This window comes from Bradysia coprophila, unplaced genomic scaffold (assembly GCF_014529535.1).
Source record: "Bradysia coprophila strain Holo2 unplaced genomic scaffold, BU_Bcop_v1 contig_687, whole genome shotgun sequence".
Classification (NCBI taxonomy): domain Eukaryota; kingdom Metazoa; phylum Arthropoda; class Insecta; order Diptera; family Sciaridae; genus Bradysia; species Bradysia coprophila.
The window spans coordinates 1,074,914-1,101,142 of NW_023503927.1; the positions used below are offsets into that span (position 1 = coordinate 1,074,914).

General features: G+C 36.0%; 2 protein-coding genes across 4 annotated transcripts in view; one reads left to right on the forward strand and one right to left on the reverse strand.

The window, feature by feature from the left end:
• LOC119083511 (lachesin-like) overlaps positions 1-26,229 on the forward strand; it is a 154,977-nt gene that overhangs the window by 55,044 nt on the left and 73,704 nt on the right. The gene's annotated exons all lie outside the window — the stretch shown is intronic.
• LOC119083482 (hornerin-like) lies at positions 20,517-22,177 on the reverse strand. 3 transcript variants are annotated; one of them, XM_037193208.1, is made up of 2 exons: positions 21,860-22,177; positions 20,517-21,829 (listed from the first exon to the last, which is right to left on the reverse strand). In XM_037193208.1, the coding sequence occupies exons 1-2, from the start codon at positions 22,095-22,097 to the stop codon at positions 20,700-20,702; spliced, it is 1,368 nt and encodes a 455-aa protein (XP_037049103.1). In that variant the 5' UTR covers positions 22,098-22,177; the 3' UTR covers positions 20,517-20,699. The 3 variants fall into 3 exon arrangements, with proteins under 3 accessions (XP_037049103.1, XP_037049104.1, XP_037049102.1); XM_037193209.1 differs by having other exon boundaries at positions 20,517-21,397; positions 21,524-22,177; XM_037193207.1 differs by having other exon boundaries at positions 20,517-22,177.

The following is a 26,229-nucleotide window of genomic DNA, read 5'->3' on the forward strand; positions in this document are numbered from 1 at the left end:
ATAGCAATAGTTATTTGTGTATCTGTTTTGGACGTTTGATTGACGTTTCGCTACATGCGAAAGTGCCTAAAATCAAACGTCCCAAACAGATACTCAAAAAATTTTTCATGTAAGGGGTCGAAAACCCGAGAAAAATCTCGAAACTCCCTCATTTTCGGCCCCGACACATGAAATAGTTATTTACGTATCGATTGAGTAGGCCGAAAGAGTTACGTATTAAGTTTTGTATGCTTGCTAAGAGGACCGAAAGTCGCTTTCGCCCCTTGAATTGACAGCTTTACTTTCGGTCCTCTTAGGAAGCATACAATAGTTATTTGTGTATCTGTTTTGGACGTTTGATTTTAGGCAATTTCGCGAGTTGCCTAAAAGTGCCTAAAATCAATCGTCCAAAACAGATACTCAAAACATTTTTCATGTAAGGGGTCGAAAACCCGAGAAAAATCTCGAAACTCACTCATTTTCGGCCCCGACACATGAAAATGTTATATACAGCAAAATATAGATGCTTGAGACGTCATTTACGTTGAGACCGAATTAACAAGGTTCTGAAAGAACAGGTTCAGACAACTCTGAGTTGATCACGAGGGCGCGGGCGGTGACACACAAATGCATCAACGGCTGCGAAGTTTATATGAAAAATACAAATTGACAAAAACAAAATTCTGAATTTTCAAGAAAAATATTTTATTGCCTGTCAATAGTCAATTTTCGCATGAGCAGGCAATAAACCAGAATACGTTGGATGCTGCGACGTAATTCATTGCTCTCGGACACAATTTTGTAGAACTCGCAAACTCACTCGTGTATTTGAGCAACAAGCTTCGGTAACTGTTTTCTCGACAAGTGTAGTTGCATACCGAAGTTACCAAAAGTTACCGAAGCTTGTTGCTCAAAAACTTACTCGTGAGTTTGCTCGTATCACAAAATTGTGTCCTTGTGTAATTAATTACTTTTGCAGCATCCAACGTAATCTACTATTCTTTAAGTTGATTTCTCACACTATCTGTTTATAAAATTTGGTGTCACCCGCCTTCGTGGTTGTCTTAACCTGTTCTTTCAGAACTTTGGGAATTAATACGAAAAATACCGGACTCCTGAGATCATGCGCTACACAATGGCATTTTTGCGCTATAGTCAGACGAATCAACACAACGCTAAATTGTAGCCTAAATTGGCGTCCTTTCTGTAAAAAGTGGGACCATCATTTTTCGTCAAGAAGTGTTGGTCTTGAGTAACAATAATAAATGTTTGTGGTGATGTAGTCTCCTACGGGAACACTCCGAATTTGTGTGTAAACAATTGCGTTTTGCCGTAACTTAGCACCACAAACATTTATCATTTTTACTCAAAGCCAACCCGTTTTGACGGAAAACAATTGTCCCACTTTTTTCAAAAAGGACGCGAATTTAGACTACAATTTAGCGTTTCTGGTTTTGTCTTCAGGGTGTCTGTGCATATAACAAATAAACTAACCCAATCTTCCTACAAAATCTCTCCACTCTCGTCGTTCGCTCAAAGAAAAAAAATTTCACAGCAGTTTCGCCCGCTTTCATTATGTTCAATTATGTTTACGATTTACTTTCTAAAGTGGTTGTTTTGTGGTCGAAGCAGCACCTCCCACCTCCCAGGCACAATAATTTAATTTAAAAAGAAGAGAAAAAAATCTTTGAGAAATTAAAGGGAAAAGTCTCTCCGTTCCAGGAATTTCTTATTACCTTGATAGATAGAAAAAATCTTTACTTCCTATCGGAGTTCCTATTAACACAGAATACTACATCATTCAAAACTTATTGAAAATATTACGCTTGATGTTTTTTTTTTGTTTTCCAATCACTTCATTAAAAGATGCTGATGCAAAATTCGCAATTATGCTCTTCGGATTTAAAATGGTTATTCCAAGAACAGCAACATCAATGCCTTCCATGCCAACGTCTTATTTCTTCAAGAATTCTTAACAATTCTTCGCAATAAACATTTCAATATCAAATTATAAATTTTAATCGATCGACAATTCCGATAAAAAAGAATTAATACTTTTTGTCCTGAGACAAAGTTCTGCATAAATTCGACAATTCGCCTAACCAACTACAGTCAGATGCAGTGAAATTTCATCATGAATTTGCTTCAGCTGATTCACACAAAGCAGAGCAGCGTCAACCGTAAAATAGCTTTGATTAAAAGAAAAGCGACATGGCTTCTGTCACTGTTTCGATCTGAGAGACAGTGCAATGCAATTTCATCATTCTTAAAACATAAAATAGTTATTTATCTACCAAGGTAGGTATGAAGGTATTTTTTCGCAGTAGATGTCGATTGTCGACCCGAGGCGAAGCCGAGGTCGACAAGACGTCGTGTGCGAAAAATACCGGCATACCTACCGTGGTAGATACAACGTTTTTCGCAATTTCGGGCCATAATCACCTTTCCAATGCAAAACATGTCCTACATTTTGTTCCAAAATTCTTTTGTATACAGAAATTCATCTGAACGATCAAGAAGGCTGCATTTTAATACAAATTGCAATGAGATGTAAAGAAACGCGTTGAATGAAATCGAGTAGTCAATGCTTAGTATATACGCTTCAACAATACGTTCGGTACAATTGTGTGACTCTATAGCCGAATGGCTATAGTCGCTGCTTTGTGTTCAAAAACCTCTTGGTGCCAGGGGTTCGATTTCTGGTCAATGCAACATTTTTATTTATAAAAATTTAGCCTTCGCCTGCGTGCGAAAAAAAAGTTCATATTGCACTGTTTCCAGGAATACAGTGAAATAAATACCTTCAAAACGACATTAAATGGATGCATGGAAAGGTGATGATTATGGACCGGAATTGCGAAAAAAGAATTATTTCTGCCAACATCTCATCAGGCCATGGCGACAGTGGCAAGGAAACAACTAAACACAAGTGCATTTCTAGCGAATCATGAGCAAAATGAAAGTAAACTTTTATTCGACAACATCACTTGCCATGCAGTTACATGCGAGACATGTGGTCAAGCTACCACAAAGCTGGTAAATACCAACAAAAGCACGTACTAGACTTAGTACTACTAGTGCTGTGTAACACCGAAATAATTCTAGAATCTAGATTGTTGGTTCGGTTTTCCAAAAAGGTCTATAACGACCAAATGACTTTGGTTGTATGTGTGGATCAGCTGGAAAACACCTGAAGTAAATTAATGCTGTTTCACTGCCTCTTACTGTAGTAAAAAAATGCATAAAAAATCCCATCGAATCCATAATAGTTTATTTGTATCACTTGGTGTGAAACCATGAAATTACAGTATACGCGTGAATTTGTATACAGAGATACTAATTTTTGCATAAGTATGTTTGCTACACATAATTCAAGGTGAAACTTAACTTAAATGTATGGAAGAAGAATGAGAATAAAAAAGAAACCGAAAATACGCAATACAGAGTCGAACGAGTTGATGGTTCGATGTGTTACACACACACTAATCGTTGATTCGGAGAGTTGTTTCCGCTTCGTCAAATTTCTCTCACACACAAACACAGGTAATTCCATTATTAAGCAAAACATAGTTCCCATCCCTAGACCTGTTTACAAGGTCTTCTGAGAGAAAACAAAAATGTGTGGCTTCCGATAACTTTTGACGCGTGATATTCGGTGTTTTCATGGTGTGGCGAGTGTAAAATATAATCCACACCACAAAGATATTGTCAACCAAATTGAAAATAAAAGTTTTCTTTTTCTGGTGAAATTGCCATAAAATAAGCTGCCGCCAAGTCCGTAATATTTATGCATATAAATATGATAATGCATTCCCACATGTATATCCGAATGTTCGACTGTAAAAAAATCTTTTCAATAAAACCGAACAAATCCGATATTATACACAAAGAGGACTATACCCAAGTCAATGTGCCCATTGAATATTATTGCTGAATATAATGTATAAATCTGAATCCGGCATACCTTCGATGCGGTATTATTACACACAAAGCCGAAGAGAAATGTCTGATAAGCCAGATATTGTACACATAAAATTTAAACAAATTGAATAATATAAATATTAACCCCTCCGAATATGGTAGTAGTTTAACTTCAAACAACTTAGGCTACATATTAGTGGAAACTAATTCATGGGTAATGCAAAACTAATATATAGTTGAGCACGGAAAATAGCGTGTGTTCCAGAAATTATTTTTTGATTTATTATAAAATGGATTTCGCTTCTTTCGTTTCTTTTTTTTATTGACGGTTTGTATACAATTTTCTTTTACAAATGTAAACATATAAGTGGTATGTACGATTTCGGATAGCTGGGCTTTTTCGGAATGGGGAGAGAGAAGGAAAAAAAACTAACGAAATAACAAACTCATAATGTTTTGTTAATTTTATGCTTTTATGGAAAATTTATTGGTTGAATAAGAATTGTGAAGGGTCATGGTTTTTGTGACTTTGCGACTTTGCCGTTGGATTTTAATTTGAATAAACTTTGTCCGTGCACCACACACAATCACTGCATAGTTTACATTTTCATGGCGAATGTGGACGTTAAATTTGTAATAAATCAACAGGGGGGAAAATTTTTTTGTATTTATTTTGACCAAGACGAATGACTTCGAGGGCACAGTTACACACAGTGATATTGATACGAATTGAAGGATTAGACCTTACCTTCAGTTTACCTTTTATTTAGTATTTTTCACATTGAATTCCTGGTATATTATGAAGTAAATTCCGTTTTAATGAGCAGCTTTTTATTTGTTAAAATATTTAAGTTGTCAGTTGAAGGGGATGATTAAATGTTTGCCATTAGTACCACCACACAGTCACACGTGTGCATATGAAAACGAAATCGATTTGTTCAGCAAGTTTTTTTTAGCATATTATGACTTACCGAGAACTGTTTTGAAAAGAAACATGCACGGATGTTGTTGTTTTTTTTTTTTGAATAAGCTTGGATTTGTTGAAATTAGTTTGCGGTAAAATGTGTGTATGGGAAGGTATCGTTATCGGAAAATAAGAGCCATCTACCATCGATACCTTTCTTCAGAGTGTGTCGATTATGTAAGTGGACTAACGAATTTAATATCACAAAGCTTGAACCTATTCATTGACGACAAGCATATAACTAACATAACTAGCATACTAGGCCCCACCTTTTGGGTGGGTCGAGTGCCTTGACTGACTGATTTTACAAAAATATCATGAAATGGTCTTGCTGAAAGCAGCTCTTTGTCTTGCTGTGTCAAAAAAATTTCATTCCTTTTATTTTATTCAACACAAATTTTCAGAATAGACAAAGCGAATTTGTTGCAAAATTTCCAACAATCGATGCTTAAGGTCCGTCATTGGGAAATGACAGGACAGTTTCCCGAAAATATATGGAAAATTTTATCACAATAATTTTCCGAAAAAATTCAAAAAAACTCACCTCTTATGCTTTCCATTGTATTCGGGCATCGTCTCTTTCGGTCGCCAAGGCATATTTGTATTCAGCCGATATTTTCATTCAAATAGTTAGCATAATTAGACTCAGCGAAGTCTTGTTAGCTTACTAAAGAAGTGGGAGAGGTTACGATTGTAATAAATGTCTACCATCGTTGAAGTGTCGGAAACTTTTTTGAATGAAAATATTTTACCGCCGAAGTGAACACAGCAAACATTCATTCTAGTACTTATAGTAGCGGAGTGTCACAGTTGTGTCGAAATATTTTATGTGTTTTTGTCGCGACAAAACAAAAAAAAATTTTTTTTTTGGCATCGAGTAAAAAGTGTTTAGTGTTCAAATATGCCTTGGCGACCTAAAGAGACTATGCCCGAATACAATGGAAAGCAAAAGAGGTGAGTTTCTTTGAATTTTTTCAGTGTATTTTTGTGATAAAATTTTCCATACATTTTCGGGAAACTGTCCTGTCATTTCCCAATGACGGGCCTTAAGTCTTATTGGCTGTGAATTACGGCACTCGCTTCGCTCTGGTTCAAACTCATTGAAATTTTCTACATACAAAATTGAAATATTTGTGGTGATGTAACATCAAAGAATGCTCGATAGTTCACGAAAATAGACACAAAAATTTTTGGGTTTTTTCGGACCATAGTTCCATCTTTTTGCGCCCAAATGTAGGCAACAAATTTGCCAAGTTAATATTCCTCTTACCTGGCACGCAGGGCAATCATATCACCAATATTATTTTCAAATCTGTTACTTCTTTCGATCGATGTATCTTAAATCTATTAAAACTAAATCTATTACTTCGTTAGTTTTGACATACATTTTACTATAAAGGGCTGTAGCAGCCAGAGCTTCTCGCTTATTTTTTGTTGGGGCTGATGGTAACAGATTACATAGTCATATGTTACATAATATGTGTGTATTCGAAGTTTTTGTGATAAAATAGAATGAAATTTCTATCGATGTGTGACAATGCACACAGGGCCGAAAACTGTAAAAAAATAACTATTGTTCGTACGTTCTCGCCTCGCACCTAGTCCAAAAGCATCAAAAATATGGCAGAAAAACATCTCCCTTCTTAGAATCCATCAACATCAAAATGAGTCCGTAAGAGGTTCTCCACGCGTAAGCTCACAACAACCGTTATACATTTTTTGTGCGATAAATTGACCTCAAACGAAGTAAGAACAATAGTAAGTTACAGTGCATGCTGCGAAAATGATTCATTACATGAGGGAACAATTTTGAGATAACTGTTAGTTGAGACAAGTGTATAGTTTACATATCCGAGCCGATGACGAGATATGTCACTACACTTGTCGAAACTAACAGTTACCGAAGTAAGTTACTCAACAACACACGAGTGAGTTTGCGAATATCTCAAAATTGTTTCCGAATTAAGGAATCATGCTAGCAGCATGCACTGTATTCTATTTTATTGCTTTCCCAAGCGAAAATTGATTCTTACATATCAATTTCCTGACGTAGAAATAAAAACTTCTCTTAATACGATTATATCCGTAGACAAAACCAACAAAACAAAACAAAGTTGTTGCGATACAACATTTGCAAACAAATCAGCTCTCACTTCTACAAAAAAAATCCCGAAAACAACACTAATGTTAAGTTGGTATTGTTACAACAGTAACAATAGAAGTCACAACGATCGCAAAGCAGTTGGTGGCATGTTGTCATTGAATTGCTTTTCCGTCCTATGATAATGCATTCATTTGAGCAATAATTTTGTTGTTTTTGTTATTTAGACTAAACATTTTATAGTGAAGTGAGGTGAATTGTGTCAAAGTGTTCAGTGTTTTTGAATATAAGTGAAAAATACGCAACTAAACACTTTAAAAAACATTTTCATACAAAAAAGTACTCTATTTGGCAGCTGTCGACTATGATCACTTTTGCTTGAAGTGCGTTGGTTCATTACAACAATTGAAATTATTTCTAGAACAAAAATGGCCGACAATTTCAATTTTGTGATTTTCTTTTTCTTACTTAAATTTCAATGCTTTTGCACATGGAACTCAGGCCACTGCAAAATTTGTGTCCAATTGATGTCTTCTTCTTCGTCTGGCTGCACCCCACGAAAACTTGTTTTCTGTGAATGCCTGTGAACCCCGCGAAAGTAGAGATTTCCTGCCGATAGTGTCATGCAAATATCCCTCATGTAATCGACCATTTTCGCAGGGGTTAAATTGATATCTAAGAATCAATTTTCGCATGGCGCTAGCAATAACATAATAAAAATCTTCATCTTAAAGCTTTTTGTGGATGTATATTGATATCTCGACAAGCGATTTTTTTTTGCAACAAAATGTCGATTCGATCTGATCTTATTCAAAGACTGCAAAGAAAAAATTAGCCAATTTATGGAACTACAACTCAATTGACAGAACTGTTAGCTGGAAATAAAGTATTTAAGGTCTGTTTCGTTTCATTCGTCTCAGGACTTAATAAATACTTCGGGTTTCCAGAAGCGAGCTCAAATTGTGTTTGTAAAATGTAAATGTAAATGTAAAAGACCCTGGTTAGCCAACAATTTTGTGTGATACAACAATGATTAAAAAGTGTTACGATTTCGTAACAAAATGGCGGTGACGCCATCTTACTTTTGACTTGATAAACGCGTGATCGACATTAGTGCGCATGAAAAGTGTTGCGAAACTATTGACGTGGTTTAACGAAAAGACCGTTGCTGAATACGGATTTAAATCCTCGCCACAAATTGGGATATGAATCCCTTAGATAACCACAACTACAAGTATTTAAGGTGACTATCAAGCTTCAAGAAGTTTGCAGACATTATAACTTGAAGAAACCCAAGACCCACAATGAACTTTGCGACACGTTAAAACAGGTTTGAATATTTTTAATTATATCAAGCATGATTATATAGGTGATATGTCACAAAATATTGCCAGAATCAAAATGTATGGGGATTTGATAGTGCGACCGGCAACATTACTCATTATAAACAGGCAAATAATGACTTGGCTGTTTTGCGTTTCCAGTCAACGTTCAATGAATTCACCATTCCCATAACACAACCAACAGAACCAGCTAATTAAACTCTTCAAGTAACGAGCTATGAATCCATAGATTTGCATTCCGCGACTATCGACCGATTCCACTAATGCAGGCGGTGTTCCAATGATTCAATCGTCCAACTAACAGAATCATAACTAACAGAATATGCCGTAATGTTAGCTGATATTAACTTGGAGGGTGCAATGGACATAAAACAAAGTGCTACGATCGATCGAGCTATCGTCCAACCAACAGAATCACATGCCGAAAAGTTTGCTACAATTAACTTGGACGGTGCAATGGACATAGAAGAAAATGGACGATCGGACGATGAAGAAACAGGGTTGGACGTGTTCATGCAGGTATGTAAGCAAAGACCGGCATTGTGCTACACGTCAGGTATTGGTTCATCATTAACCTGAATTTTGTCAACTGAAAGCGTGTCCCAAATGTGTAAGAAAGACACATCGATTTGGCTGATAAACGAATCATTCACTGGGCCGATGATGTTGACAACCGTTTCATATTAAAAACACATTCCGTATCGGTACAAAACGATGTCTACCAAGTTGCCTGCATACCTTCGATAAATGACAGAAGTGAGAAGGTGCAATTGTCGATTGGCGTTACGCAATTTTCTGATCCAACTAGTTTGCGTCTGGAGTTTGGGGTAGAGTCCTGGAGCCCCTTAAGAAAAAACGAATTAGAGGTGTTGCGTGTGAAGTGCAGTGAACGCTGTTCACAACTCATTGTCATATACCCCACCGAGGCATTTTCCACAGACATTTTTGCTTGCTGCCTAACATTTGCCAACAAGGCAAAAGATTATGCCAGAGAACTGCTAGACTGTATTCGACACATATCATCAAATGACGTGTTTGGATACCTCAATGAAGTAGAGGGCATATGGTTGGAAAAATGAAAGTTCTACTTGCGAAAAGACTGTTGCCGAAACACAATTGCGAAACCTTGTTAGCATCAATCAATGGTGAAGCAGTGATGATAAGCCGTTACAATCGGCGAAAATTGATATACGCGGCCTCCCTGATATCTTGGATTATTGTAATATTGAAGATGAAGAACAATAAGTAGTAGTTGTTTTCCCCGAACAAAAATTAATGTCTTCTAACATGTCGATAGCTGCCAGTGTACACTGTGTACATTAAATGATCGGGATTGTATATCCAGTTTCTTATGCAGTCAAAAATGAATTAAAAACAAATAGATTGGCTCCAACCGTCTATAATGAAATCATTTGATCACCAGATGACTATCTGTTTCCGCAAACTGTTTAATTGGAATTTTTGTGATTAAATAGAAAGAAATTGTTCGTACGATCTCGTGTAATATCTATTGTTCAAAACCACTAACGATTGGGGAGAGAAACATCTCCCTTCTTAGATTCCAACAACATCGAAAATAATAACCATCGTTCCGAAACAATTTACCGTAAATTGCTAATCTCTCCCCTGTTTATTATGGTTTAATTAATTAAAGTATGGAAAAACTTAGCAAATTTACCTACCATCTACGTCAAATGAGTCCATAGGAGGTTCTTCTCGCATAGGCTCACTACAACCGTTTTACAATTTTTGTGTGATAAATCGACATCAAACGAATTAAGAGCAAAATATTAAAAATCTTTATCTTAAAACTTTCTGTTTCGTACTTCCCTTATATATACGTATGGATGAATATTGAAGTCGTAACTTTCAAACACTTCTCATTATACATTCAAAATATCTGAAATTGCATTTTCATAAAACATATACTTTCGCTAGGAAAATTGTTATTCAAACATACCCATACATACATTTCGAAGTACACACCAAAGAAAGTTCTATTTTGTACATCCTTTACAGTTTCTACTTTAACTCCTTCAAGCAACACACCAGTGTATACATATTATATATGGATCCATATTATTTGTACAAACAGCTCTCTATATAGCTAAGCTAAAATTGCTTAATCTAAAACAGAATCTTGCTGTTATTATTCAAAATAATGCGCTAGAAACTATAGGTATATTTGTATGTGTTATAGACGTCGTTATGAACCATGAATAAAAAAAACTCTCTCTCTTGTAAATTGAATACCTTTATTATTCAAATTATGTTATGAGTTGAGCAACAAAATACAACTCTATCAACATGGGAAGATGAATCGTTAGCGAAAATGAACCTGCTAATTTGATTATCATGCGGTTCATTTTTGTGTATAAAATTTAATTTGAAAATTTTTACCGCGGTGGAACGAGTCGTATCCGCCGTGTGTATTCGTAACGGATAGATTTTTGCAATATTATATGTGGGTAAACAGAAAATTAATCTAAAGTTCTTGATTAGAGTTGTTGGAGTGAATTATCAATTCTTATAATTTTCCCGACCGCGCCAGTACATGTTATACTCTTTCAGTTCTTGTTTGGGTTTCGAATTGATGTTCCGATATAATAATCATCAGACAGAAGTATGTGTTGGGTGTTGTATCCGTTACATTTAATTGAAGAAAAAGTACGAAATTTTCGAAACGGAATTCGATGAAGTTGTGCTTGTTTTATGTTTACAGAGCAGGGCTTATTATTTGTTCCGAGTTCCGACCAATTTCGAATAATTTTTAAAATTCGGAAAAAATCCGAAAAATTTTGAAAAAGTTCAGACAAATTCCGATTAATCTTGAAAATTCGGATAAATTCCGAATAATTCTGGAAAAGTTCATATAAATTCCGAATAATTATGAAAAGGTTCTGACAAATTTGGAATTTCGAAAATTCCGATTTTCTCAGATTTCGGAATTCGGTCCGAATTATTTGGAATTTTTCCGAATTTTCGTATTCAAAATTTTCAATAACAAGCTCTGTTACGAAGTTCTTGTTTTATTAACAATTGCAATTTGCTAATTAAATGAAGGAAACTTTTTTTCCTGGTTCATCCGAAAGTAAATATTTGATTCAGCCACTCTAACCAATATCGTCTATGTGTCTAAATAAGATTAATGTTGATTTCCCAATTTTCGGTAATACTTTATTGAAATATATTCTAAAATATTTCAGGATATGCTGTGTTCGCGGTGTGTGTCTGTCTGTCTGTGTATGTATGTATACATACTTCTCGCAACAAAAACATAAAATCCCATTAAATTTCCTTAATAAAACAATTAATTTCAAAATTTAATCCGTTGGGAATACACTGCCTTTGTAAAGTGGAAAAAGAACCGACGAGGAAAATTCCATTACCGTTTATTTCGTTATTTTGTGCACAAATAAACGCTGAGAAACGATGTAAATTCATCAAAACACAGAACCGGTTAATTAGATGTTTGTGTCAATGGCTCAGAGACTTCATCCATCATGTTTTTTCTTTCATTTCGTTGGTGGCGACAAGACGCAGAAATTTCTTGCCATATTTTGTTGAAACTAAATTCATCTCTCATTCAAACAATTGAATTAGCGAAACTGTGAAATAATATTTTCTTTCGAGATAGGGACACCCACAACTGGAAATCCACTTTTTTACCGTTTTTCCCACCCACACAAAAATACCAAACTTTAAATCTCTAGTATCGATTACGTTATGAATGGCTGGTAAATGTTGCACACACAATCAAATTTATCGAAGCTTTAATTGAGCTAATAAACTTTAAACAAGCCAAAATTGTGTGTGCTTGTGCTTGGTTAATGGTTTTATAGTGAAAATAGGGAAAATTCAGGAAGTGAAACATGAACAAATGGCTCTGAAAAGTGGTAGATAAATTGTCGATTATTGCTAATTATTGTACGATATACCTCGTCGAATAACGGAACACAAACGACAAACATAAACATCCGTTCGACAATATTTTTAAAGAGATTTTGTGGTCTTGATGTACAATATGGTGAGAGCCTATGTCTGTATCAGTCTCTCGTAAGGTCATTGTTTGAAATCTATACCATACTAAGACTGTAAGATCTAAGAATATTTATCTAGTCAGGCACGACTTTTTTGTCGTTTTATGCCAGGGTTGGAATGGCTACCAAAAGACACACAGGGCTCGTAGAGCAAAGGGAAGGCGTCAATAGGCGACAAATTGGAAAGGCGCATCCTTCCCGTTGGCCCAGTTTGGCCAGTCCGGACCTGCCTCTTTTGCTGGAAATGTATCTACACGCTGACTGGGGATCGTCAGACGCAAAAAAACGAACCGGAAATTTTGTGTCACACTCAACGAATTGACATTTTTCGGGCACAATGTGTTGCCCCTCCTAAACCACCTTCGGCATATACTGGAAACATCACACTTGGTGTAGAAGAACAACCTCATTTCGGGGCAGATTTTGCCAATAACGGTCTGTTGCGTTACAATTTTTAAGACTGAAAACTCTAGTTTTAAGAAAAAATCGTAGTTTCATGCATTAGACTGATCCTTCCTCTATTGCCTCAAAGTGTTAAAAATTTAATCTGAGGTAACTGGTCATACAAAATTATTGCAATTGGCGGAGGTCTGCATTTTCAAACCCATGTTCTACAGCGATTTCCGCTATCAAAATTTTTTCTCCGCCAATAACGGATTTGTTCCATAGTTTTTCACGCTCTATCGTCTCCAGCAAGTTTTATTCGTTTACCATTAAAACTCAGGCGTCCGCTGATAGACGATTTTACAGATTCTGAAAATTTACCATCAGCGAACCGCCGAGTTATGTGAGGGGACAACCAAAACTTTCGGGGATGGAAAGAGCTAGAAAAACTGTAGAACAAATCCGTTATTGGCGGAGAAAAAATTTTTATAGCGGAGAATTGCCGAGGCTCTAAAGTTCCAATTCAAAAAAATATGCCCTTAACACACACGAAAATTACTGCGAATGGCTTATGATTGAGAGAATCGAAATTGTTTTAAGAAAAAATGTATGAAATTGCAACTGGAAACCCTAATCCCGGCTTTTTAAAAACTCAACATCGTTGAACGGAATTTTTCTGCGACATTAAATTGTTCGCGTAGGTATTTCAAAGGGAAAAGTTTGATAAAACTTCTGAGAAAATTTCAAAATTTTACACAATATCAAGTTCTACATTTTTAATTTGATAGATGTAGTAGACGCCGGTAACATTATAATAAGCTCTAGACAAAGCCAATTGTTTATAAAAAGTATTTTCAAAGTTAATGTCTGTTAACTTCAATATGAGATATTTCGTTTAAACAACTGAAATTGAAGCTTTGTGACGTTCAAGGCATAGGTTTCACGTCGTGGCTGCATTTGAGCTTTATACATGCTCTCCAACTACAACGAACATTAAAGGGAATATTGTAACAAATTGTCTTTTGCAGACGCAAACTTCTCATTAATATTGATGATAGTAATAATATCTTATGTCCTAATCTACATAAATTGTGGACTTATCACTTGAGAATAACATAGATGTTGTAATCTAAATGTATTGGAAGATTGAGTAGCCCAAGTTAATCAGAAAATTGATTCAAATCACTCGCAAAGAAACGCCCAATGGGTAAACACGGTGTTTTTTTTGGAGTCCGGATTCCAGTTTTATCCGTAAGAGTAGTTAATTCAAGAAGCTCTGCTAACAGGTTATGGGCCCAGGATATTCAATATGTAACGATATTTAACATCATTCGGATTGAAGTTCTGGTATTTGTTGAAAGGGCTGAAGACGTTTGGAATTGACTGTGCTATATCGGAACCTGTGAAGGCACTATTTGGTGTGAGAATATTGGCAGCGTAATAACAGTGTGGTCGTTGGTACATACGTGTCAATTGGTTGCCCAATGATGGTTGTTGTAGACATATCGAATGAAAATATTATTTGGTAGTAACAAGCAGTGTGATGTAAGAACGGTAATGACGGTAAAGTCAACCGACAATGTGGTCCATGGTTTAATCAATTTGATCAATGATGATTTAGTGGATCTGCTTAGGCTGAAAAAAGGGCTTAATCGTGCTGTACAGAAAGGTGGTCGAAGTGTCTCTGGGAAGTCGGGAGCACACTTTGGGCACTTATTTTGCATAGTTTGCAGTTCATCCATTTTTGGTTTGTTACCCTGGCTGTAGATCGGTAGTATGTAAACGATGTGACTCTGAACATACGCATGATAAAGTTGTTTTCTTTTACCGGCCGGAATGTATTTTCCACATCTCCACATCAGCGGTGCGAAAGGACGAACCAGCTTTTTAACGTGCTCGATGTGACAGTCGAATGTTAGTTTTTCGTCTAAGATGAGACCAGGTAACTTGTAGGTGCGAACACGTTTTGTGTTTTCATTGTCGATCATAATGTTAAAGTCAGGCAGAGGGCTGGCACGTCCAAACGTCATATAACATGTCTTACCAATGTTCATTGTTAGAATGTTTTGATTAAGCCATTTGTGCAGTAGCCTGACGTCGCGTTGCATATGACCAGTGCGTACATCAAATATTCCGTTTTTCATGTCGGGGACACAATTTTTACGTTATTTTGTTCGTAATTTCCAGTCTATACATAATTCGTCTAAGATCTAAATGAATTGGAAGATCGAGCACAGTGGCCGACGTTACCTTCTACTATTTTACATCCATTGCATACAATGTCAAAAAGAACGAATACCGACACTCTTTTCAGTTGTATTGTTAACGATAATAAACAAATCGTTGTTGCCATTTTTATCTGCTCCTGATTATAAAATTAAATGACTTTGTTTGTTTACATCCAGCTGATCAAACAGCTGAATCCAAATAGTTCACAAAATTGAAAGCCCGTCCACTGTAGCCTAAGTTAAGAAGAAAATTGATTCAAGTCACTCGCAAATAAATGCCTTGAAGGGTAAATACGGTGTTTTATCTGTAGTCCGATGATATCCGTAAGAGTAGCCAATTCTAGAAGCTCTGCTAACATAAATATTAGAAAGGAGAAAAAAAAGTCTTTCACAAATTCTATTTTTAGATCAAAAGACTCGTTGAAGAAGAAGAAAAAAAAAATTGCCAGCGAGAAAGCAAAAGCTCATCTAGTTTACCTTTTGAATTATAATAAAATATTTCATCATATCAAATAGAAAAATTCACATATCAGTCAGAAGGAATGATAAACGGAATAATTTTTCATGATATATACGTTAGCACACATTTCCTGGAACATTTTCTCCATATACCCCGGTGCCCCACATCACATCCCATATACACAGCAAACACACATGCTATGAAAAAACAAAACAATTTTCCACACAAAAAATTTATTCATAAATCACTCTCGAGAATTTAATATAAAAGAGCTTTTCAATCTTCGTGTCCAGTCTATATCTCTGCAGAAATGCTCTGCTTCTATTTATATATTTTTTTCCTTTCCGTTTCTCGTTTTCTCGAGCCACCACGGCAGATCTGACCTTCATATTGATTGTATGTACTCTTTTGGAGCCAACGATCCGTGTGCATGACTTTCTACGGTGAAATGGTTCTTTATAAACGAATATATCCTTACAACAGCGGTCATCAATCATGGTACGATTCACCAATTCCAAATATTTTGAATAATTTTCCTTTGGATCCGAGCTAAATAGAGCATTAGGTGGTTGTTGGCGGTGTATATAATCGGTTTTTTGTTGTTGTATTTGAGTCAGTTTTATACACGACTCGACTCATACTTATATCAAATTCGTCGTCGAATTGATATCGGATTTTCGCCTCGTACATTTGAATGCAAATTCTTACAATCGTTTCGGGAATTGATAGTTCTTCCGGCGAAGAACATTTTATCATAAAAATTTTGATTTTATTCAATGCAAGCACATGGTGAAATGAATGGGTCATGCATAGTAATTTGTGCGATAAAATTTTGGAATCCATTTTATTATTCAGTCAAGTGCACGTATATGCATACACACGGCGGGGATGTCTGAATTTTGTTGCACACAGACAGAGAGCATTATATCGTGATTTACATGAACGAAAACTATCTCTATGTTCCGATCCGGACAGGACCAATTTTGATAAGATATAATATAAGGTTGGTTACGAACGTACTATTATTGTGCACGGTGTGCACTTGTAATATGGTATAGCGATACGTCAATTTGTCGTGTTCATTTGTAGACACTTATTTATATAACGAGTTACGAGATGCAGTTGATCGTGTTTATATCACTAGAAATAGAAGGTTATGTCATATGAGGCGAGGTCAAATAATAGCAATCAAACAATGAAAAATGTTCAATTTTCACATATTCCGCAATTGGTTTTATTGTCTCTTAAACATTAGACTTGAGGTGTAGGTGTTCAAAAGAAAGAGGAAGGGGAAATGAACTCATCACATTTTGTATTTTAGATTTTTTTTTTAAACCAAAGTCAGTCCTTCCTTATGTGCGGACAATATATTTGGTTTGCCTCTTCTCGAAGAAATTTTCGTTAGAGTAATTCAAGTAGATTTGGGAAGAAGCAAAATTTTCAAGGTCAAATTATTTAGAAGACAACCCTTTAGAAAGCCCTTTAGAGGATACATGCATCAAAAGGACGAATTTCTTTTGAAACACAATGGCAAACCAGAGATATCTACTATCACATTCTAAATGGACTTCATGTGATGAAGGGTAGATACGATTGCGCAAATAATAATAATGACTTTAGAAAACTTTGGCTGTTTGCACAAAGTAGGATTAGCCTCTTCTTTGCTATTCGCACTTTCTGAGGACATAGCCTTCTCATAAGGTCGAACAAAATGCCTAAATGTGGCGCATTTCGTCAAAGGATAAATTCAGTAAGAACGAACCGAACACCTTCCCAATTCAATTTGTAGGAGGGTGAATTCAGTTGGTCAAACATACCACTTGCTCATACAATTTGTAGAAGGATGAATTAAGGTGGATCAAACCAAACTCTTCTTCTGACACGATCTTCTTCTGGCTATTTATATCATCATCTCTCCGTTTATTTCATTATCTGAACGAATATTGTTCATAAAATAATATTTAGATTCATGCTCCTTATAGTCGCTAGTAGTGTGCGAATCACGAAGAAGATTGTGCGAATAGTCACTTTATAACACTTTTGCCGTTGGCTCAATGTGTGAATAATCTCTTCTTGGCTATTCGAATATTGTGCCAAAGCAATAGAGAGACTATTCGCTATGAATAGCATATTCGAAGGATAAACGTGGAACGCGTTATATTGGCTCTAATTGTACGTTTTGCTTCGAAAATTTTCGTTCTCTAATAATCACTCATCATATCTGAAGCAAAAAAAAAAATCACTCACATCACGCAATGCGAGCAGAAGCAGGGTTTTATGCTTACATAAGAACCACCAACACGCAGTGATGTTTTCTTCAATTATTTTTTTTATAACTCTCGGAGACGGGGTTCTATGACTCCATTTTATCGATAAGTCTCACTAACTATCTGATATTTATTAAAGCCAATCCGTTCGTTCCACTTACATTGTACTCATCTAATTAGGTAAATGGTCTCGTCCTCCCCCCGAAACGAGAGTAATAATAAATGTCAGTTGGTGTCGCACAGAACCTATAATTTAATTCCGGGGGTTAATAATAGTATAAGTATTTAGTATCGTTGTCATCCAAATTGACCCTAATATGTAAAGTTAACGTGCTGCTGTATATATTCATTCATACACCACCCGTGTGAGACAACTTTTTCCACCATCGCATCGTCGTCCGTCCCGTCGTACTACATAACTCACTTCGAATTTGTTAACACAACAAAATCCAAAATAATTTCACACATACCGTTATAATTTATAATAATTTATTCTGACGTGAGACTGGTCTCATTTAGCTAAGCACAAGCTGTTTAATTAGCTTAATATCATTTTCATTCCCAGAGCCGCTGAGCTCATCATCATGTGTACGAAATGTTCCCCATTTAGACATATATTCGTCTGTATATACAGATGTGGAAGCACACACACCATTTCTGCCATCCAAACCATCCATTGCAATAGTCTCTCGCTATAAACAAGAATATATGTTTGGGTGAACGATGTATGGTTCGAGAGCCAGGCAAGGGATGCGAAGTAAAAGTTCGTCCACACACATAGCATAGCATTAAATCCTTGCGTTTGTACACTATGAGGTGTTCTATAGTATAATAAGGATTTTATACACATGGAAAGCTTAATGGTGGTTCGAGAGTATTTAATATGAACGGTACGTGTAATGGCTGCGAAATGGCTTTTGTCGTTATCTTCATTCCATACGCAGATAATATTTATGCTGCGACTGATACAAAACGTGTGTGCATGCATGTGCGACGTAATTCTTTAGCAATAAACACGTTATATATCTTCTTATCGAATTTCGCAATCAAATATTTATTGTGGTTGCCTACCGAAAGATGGGTGTTTACAAATGCGAAAAATATTTTATCTGTGAAAATGTATACACACAACAACAGCCACCGAAACTGAAGTTATAATAAGGAAGTTATATTATTATCGTCAAAAATTACATGGATTATTATTATCATTCAATATTCTCTAGGTCTGTGTGAGAAATTTCTCATTTTATTTGGAAATGTAAGCAATTATGATAATGGATAATTTGTCGGCAGACCGGGGAACAGAGTGGCAAGAAACAAATGTGCTGTTGATGAAACAATCATAAATTGTAACACGTAAAGACAATAAATATCTTACATATTCTTGCGTCTTTTACTCAAATATAAAAAAGCACGCGACGCTTGTGTCGTTGCTTTGAACGGGGTGGTATAATTATGTCTGGGGCCAGTCACCTTTGTAGTAGACAACTGATCTATACGGTCATGCTTATAACCTTTACACAGACGACAAGAGTATAGCTATAAAATCTTGTTATTTATCGAAATCTGTTACTTCTTTTGTTTAAGGTCTAGTTTTTTGATTGACGCAAAATCATTAGTTTTAACATACACTTTTGCTATATAGACCACTAGCCAAAGCCATTGCTTATTTTTCTCGTCGATGTCGATAACATACTAGATTTTAAGAGCTCTAGCTCTCGCAGTTTTCCAAACTTAGGTCCCAAAATTTCTGACAAAATTCATGAAAACTTTAACTGACAAATTAAACCAATAAAAATCTAAGTATTACAGCAGAGTAAGGAAGAACCGAATCATATTTTGTACAATGTTTATAGATAAAACACCTCCTTCAAATCTTTCGATGGTGGAATTGTGCCCAAAATTGATGCCACATTTGCTTTTTGAATGCCTATATTTTGACGAGTTCATTTGTTCAGAAGGCTCGTAATTGACAAATTATTTTTTGTGGTAATGATTGTTACTAGGGGAGGTTCGTTTTTGGATGCTCTTCCCTATGCATAAAGAAGCGAATTGATTATCGGGCATTCGATTAAATATTTGAAAATTTAAAAGGATTTTATGAAAAATAAAACGAGCCAAGCACTCTCTAAGTCTATGGTATCGTTAAGGTATCGTTTCGTATCCGTGTACTTTCTGGAAAAAGTAGCACCATTGTTTTGTGTCAGGAAGTGTTGGCTTTTAGTAACAATGATAAATGTTTGTGGTGACGTAGCCTAATATGAGAAAATTCAGAGTTTGTGACGATTTTCGTGAACTATTGCGTTTTCTCGTAGTAGGTTACACAACCACAAACATTTATTGTTTTTACTCAAATTGAACACTTCTTGACACAAAATGATGGTCCCATTTTATCCAGAAAGGAAGCGCATACGAAGTTTATCATCGAAAATATATTATTTTTGCGCACAAATTTAGGCTAAAATTTAGCTTTTAGTTGATTCCTTTTAACCTGTTACAGACGATAATAGTCCTCGCCGGACGCATTACAACTGTTGCAAATAGCTAATAACTTAACTGTGAATTTCGGCATTACAGACGGTAAATAATGGATTCACTAGAATATGTTCTTCGACTCCCTTTGCTAAAATTATATTGATATGCTTTGTGGTAGCTTCACCACAGACTGGCCACGAGTTAGCAAGTTGGGCGATTAGTTGAAATTTCATTTCAACTATGAGTCGCTAAACTTGTTCGTGTGCAAATTGGTAGAGTGTTATTTGAGCATTGTATCAATGGACACTGGTCGAATATCTTGCTCAATTATATATTATGTAAAACAAATTGTTTTTTGAAGATTTATTGTTAAAAATCATATGAAAGACAACTGAATGTTGGTTGCTAAAAGAAAATCGAAGTTTTTCTAAGACATGTGTGCCTAATTACACTGAACATATTATACGTAATTTTTCTCTTGTTCTGCATAATAAAAAATTAAAGTGACAACTTTAAGGCCAGGTTTTTATCTTGAAGTCAATATGAGTGTCCGTGTCCATGTCCGTGTGTTTGTTCAACTCTGTCAGAGCCATAACGCTGAATACCATGAGAGCCATGACTAGTTCCCACTAAACCCACTGACGTCATCGATTCACGACGTCCACTATGTTGGGATGACGAATGTTCACTATGCGATTCACTATGTGAGCTACTTGATTGTGCGTTGTGTGATGTACTGTGCTGTACGCCAACACCAATCAATTGACTTTCTCCGTGCATAATTCCGGAGGCATGACCAGAGACTCCGTGGACGGTGCCAACATTAGAGCCAACACTTGTGTGTAACGATTGTCCTACACCACCGATACCGTGACTTCCGTGTTGTGCTGATTGGCTATCGACCAAAGAATCAATGTCGATAAAAGTGCCTTCACCGACAGTTTCAACAAATCCTCCGTTAGTTTCAAACAATCCGCTGTTAGCTCCAACTCCCCCGGCAGATCCATGAGTCACTTGATGAATTGCTGTTTCTTGAATTAATCCGCTGTTTCCACCGATTGAGTGACCTCCATTTAAGTGAGAGTTTTGAGTCTGCCCTATAACATCAACAGTGTCATAACCAACAGTACCAATTGAACCACCATGGACTCCGTGAGTTCCGACAGATCCACCACTTAAACCATGCGTCTCCAGATGAGTTATTTGAGAAGTACCAATTGATCCACCGTGCACACCTTGGACACCGTGACCACCATGAACACCATTGACACCATGAACACCATTAACACCATGAACACCATTAACACCATGAACACCATTAGCACCATGAACACCATTGACACCATGAACACCATTGACACCATGAACACCATTGACACCATGAACACCATTGACACCATGAACACCATTGACACCATGAACAACATCGACACCATGAACACCATGAACACCATGGATACCGTGAACTGAGTGTGTAGTTTGAGTTATTGTGTCAACACCGTGGCCATATCCAATCGATCCACCGTTTGAGCCATGTGTGATGTGATGATGAGTTGAATGGCCACCACTTACGTGTCCAGTATGTCCTATATCATCAACTAATGAATGTCCACCAGAAACATGTCCCATAGATGAATGTCCACTGGAACCATGTCCCATAGATGAATGTCCACTGGAACCATGTCCCATAGATGAATGTCCACCAGAACCGTGATGCGAATGTCCCGAAGAATAAGAACTGGAGCTCGAACTGCTTGTACCGTGTCCGTGTCCATGTCCATGTCCATGCCCATGCCCATGTTCTACTATTTCACTATGTTCACTATATCCTGCATGACGTCCATGAGTGTGTCTTGCCAATCGATTCTTGAGACTGTCTGTTGGAGATGAAACCACCAATGCAACTGTTGCCAACAAAATAGATATGATTTTCATTGTCGTAGCGTGTTATCCCAAAGAACACAAAATTATAGTGTAAGAACCAGTGGCACTTCGTAAATGTCTACTAATTTCTTGCCACCGTTCTTTTATACAGAAGCAAATCCGATGATAACAATGACCCAAAAACTAGTTTGGATGTTTTTTGCCATCACTATGATTCAACAGTATCAGTAAATACCCAGACTGTGGTTCACTATTGTCTCTATATGTAGTCATACATCAGCGTAAATGTATAACCTAAGGGCTTTGCACAACGTTTTTACGATTTAACATCTTACATTTATTTGATGCATGCTCTACATCAAGCTGGTTTTTAAAATGCAGATTTGACTACAAGTTTTACAGCCAAAGTAAGATTTTGTTACCAATTGCACATTTTATTTGGAATTCCTGATATATTCACAAATTTCAAGTTGAAATAACATGTGTCATAGAATTTGAGTCACATACGTAAATGGTTTTTGTGGGCTTATTCGTTTTGCGGGATCAAATAAATTATTAATCACCTCAATCACTCAACATATTACTCTATTGATAGTTTACGTAAAATTCATGGGATAATACGTCGGAACTTGTATTTACAGTTATTTTTACATGAGCTGCGGTAAGGAAAGAATGAATAATAGCCGTTTAACTCAAACCCAAATTGTAACGAAAATGCGGTCAAAACTGGTCAAATTGTCATTAGTTTGTGTAGATGATTACTGTGTAATTGTAATCAGATATCATTCGGACAAGAATATATCAATTGAAACTCGTTGAACCTGATATCAGTATTCTGAGCAACGAGTTGTGTTGTATTCCTTTAAAAATATTTGTGTTGATAAATTCATTTCGGTCGTTAGTTGCAAAACACTTACTTTGGGTTAAACCGCTTTGTCTCACAAGTGTTGTCATAGGTATAATTATAGGAGATTTTACTTTCATGTCTCTTATGATTCATCAGATGAGTACATGGATAAGAAATTAATATGTAAAGCCTCGCACTGTCTTTAGTCGTCTTGGTTGGATGACATGAGTGGCAATGTTTTAAAATGAAGAAATAAAAAGTTTACAAATCATTTCTGTCAGCCATTAGTATGATGATATGGTTATTGTTGTGGATGAAATATCACCATGACGTGCTACGTTACTCTATTTTTAGCGTAAGTCGTGTTGAAAATGTCTGTCTCTAAGCTCAAAGAATCATTCCTATTAACCCTTTAAACATTACTGATATTGACCCTATACAGCAGCTGATTGCTCTCAGGCAGATCACGTAAAACCAATAAATTATCGTCGTTGAAGTTGATGATAGATATAGACATTTATTATAGAAATGATGAAGAAAATCAATTCACCGGCGCTTTAATTATTTAAATTAAACGACTGTCGTTTCGAGAGAAGCCACAACCAATTGGTTGGATGAGTCTGATTTTATTTGTTTAAATATTTTTAGTTTGTATTTACCAAATATAACCAAAAATAATTTTCTATTTATAAAATTAGATGTCGTTAATTCGATTAATTTTTTATTTAATTCCGATTCGACAAAGCACGAGCATAACATGAAATCAAACGTCATACATATTTTAACATCACTATAAAAAGAAAGTTCAATAACTCCGTTTCGGAGGACATTCATAAATGACGGACGGTACGGTTCGTCCAGAGAAATGATAAGTTGGTACGCCCTTTGGTGAGATAGAAGGGACATTTGAATGACAGGTTGGCTTCTATGGGAGAGAATGTGAGAGAATTTGTACGTAACTCTCTCACATTCTCTCTCATAGAAGCCAATTGTCAATTTAACTTATCATTTCTCTGGTTTCGTCCCTATACACTACTCACTCTCCGCTGAGAGAATCTGACATGTCAACTTAACAAACAGAGAATTGCTAATATTGCGACTGTAAAATGTATTGAATTCTCTATCAAAAAACCAGCTGTCATTCGACATATATCTGTCGAAACGACGTCACATCGTCCCCGGCTCGAACCCGATTCAACAGGGCGTCGGGTTGTTCGGGTTTCCAAAATTCAATTCAGGTCGGGTTCGGGTCGGGCCGGGTTTCAAATTTAAAATCCAAAACCGACCCGAATTAAAATTTTCTATGTAAAGTCACGGCGTTGGACACTTAAAAGTGGATCTAACTTAGTCAATTTCGTTTTTCTAGGAAGAAATTCAAGAAACTGTTTCAATTTGAAATATTTGAAATATTTTTTTGCGTTTTCTAAATAATTTTCGATTTTAGCGCGTTTCAGTATCTTTCTGGTCTCAGTATCTGTCAAGTTTCGGGTTATCTGGTTTCAAAAATTTAATTCGGGTCGGGTTCGGGTCGGGCCGGGTTTCAGTATCAGTCTGGTTTCGGGTTCTCGGGTTTTAAAAATCGATTCAAGTCGGGCTCGGGTCGGGTCGGGCTTTGAAAAAACCTCGGCCCGCTCACCTCTACTGCTGAATAAAAAAACTTCCATGGTATGTATGACGCCATTTATGAACGCTACAACAATGATCTTTCTCTAACCGTAATTTAAATAATTACCTGCTTGAATAGATTAGCGGATTGACATGATTAGACAACATGTTCAAGTCTATTTTAATAGGTTAACGAACATTTCTGGTATACCGAATTGATTTTGTATATTTTGTGTGTTAAAAAAGCAACTATCTATCGTATCGTATCGTAGAAATGGGAATGTAGCTTGTAATCAAAATGTTTGTTGCCAATTAAAAAGCCACTGAAATTAAATATTTTAATAATAAGTTTGTTCAAAGTGTTGATAATTTGTAAACCATATTTTAGCATTAGCATCGAGATTAGCATTAACACGAACCGTGTACATTATATGCCAACAACGATGGAGCTGCTAAATTATTCATAAACCTCAGCATTTGCGTTTTTGATGTGGATTTAGTGTGTTAGTGTACACTTTCACAGAAAATAAATTCCTTTTAACAAGTAAATTCAATGCAGTTGCCTGTAATACACCCTCCTAACACTATATTGGTATCAGTGAAGTTGACAAAATAAAAACAAAAACAAAATCTATCAGAGGATGTTGTTACCATGTTGTTACAATGTAAAAACCAATTAATTGAATGATGGCTTATCTTGCGATGTTTTCATTTGAATAGCTCAATTTGTGTGTGCTTTGTAAATGGGAATGCATGAGGTGTATATCATATGGTGTGAGGTGTGTAATAGATACAATTTATATATTGATATTCTGTACGGGCGACATAATGTAGGTGGTATTGTTGTTGTAGTTGTTGTTGAAGCAAAAATTGTGTAGATATTTTACAGTGAATCGAAACTCGAATGAATAGCTTCCGAGATAACTTCTGTGAGGATGTCTATATTTACAAAAACAACCATAATTGAATGCATGATTGCGCAACTGGTTTGATATCGACATATTATGAGATTTGTTGTCCATAAATAGCAAAAATTTTGATAATTGCTTCAAGGCTAAGTTTTTTCCATAATTTATTTTAATGGACTGATATTGGTCACAAAGATCTGTACACAGTTAAAATAGACAGAGAGAGCCTGTGTTCATATCACTCCCTCATGAGGTCATATTATTACACTACTCGACACGAAGATACTCCTACAAATTCCAACATATCTAGGCCTTTTACAACACTGGATCTTCATTCAACTTTAAATAGTTAAAAAAGAAAAATTGTTATTTGTGTGCCGAGTAGATAGTATAGGAAATTCCAATAAGAGCGAAGCGAGTGTCGCAATTCGCACAGAAAACAAAGTGACATTTGCAAACAGAAATAGTTATTTGTTAACCAATGGTAGAAAATAAGAAAATAATCATTCTCTCGCCCAATATGGCTGAACACTGAATGATTATTTTCTCACCTAAAATGGCGTCTCTCACAATGACAACAAAAAGCAAATTTCACAGTTTTCGCAGTGGACAAAATAAGCTAGTATGGAAAACTTTTGTACCCATTGGAGAAACAAGAGGTGAAAAAATATAAATTTTCTCAGATGAACTGTCCTAAGTCATAAAAGAGAGCGTAAACAAAACGCCATCTTCTCACCGCATTTTAGTGGAAAAAATAAAGTTATTCACGTCGCACGAATGAAATAGTTATTGGTTCAACGAGGGAAGAAAAGTTGGAAATGAC

Excerpts from the sequence above, each read along its gene's own strand:
- LOC119083482 (XM_037193207.1), bottom strand. The coding sequence starts at position 22,097 with ATGAAAATCATATCTATTTTGTTGGCAACAGTTGCATTGGTGGTTTCA.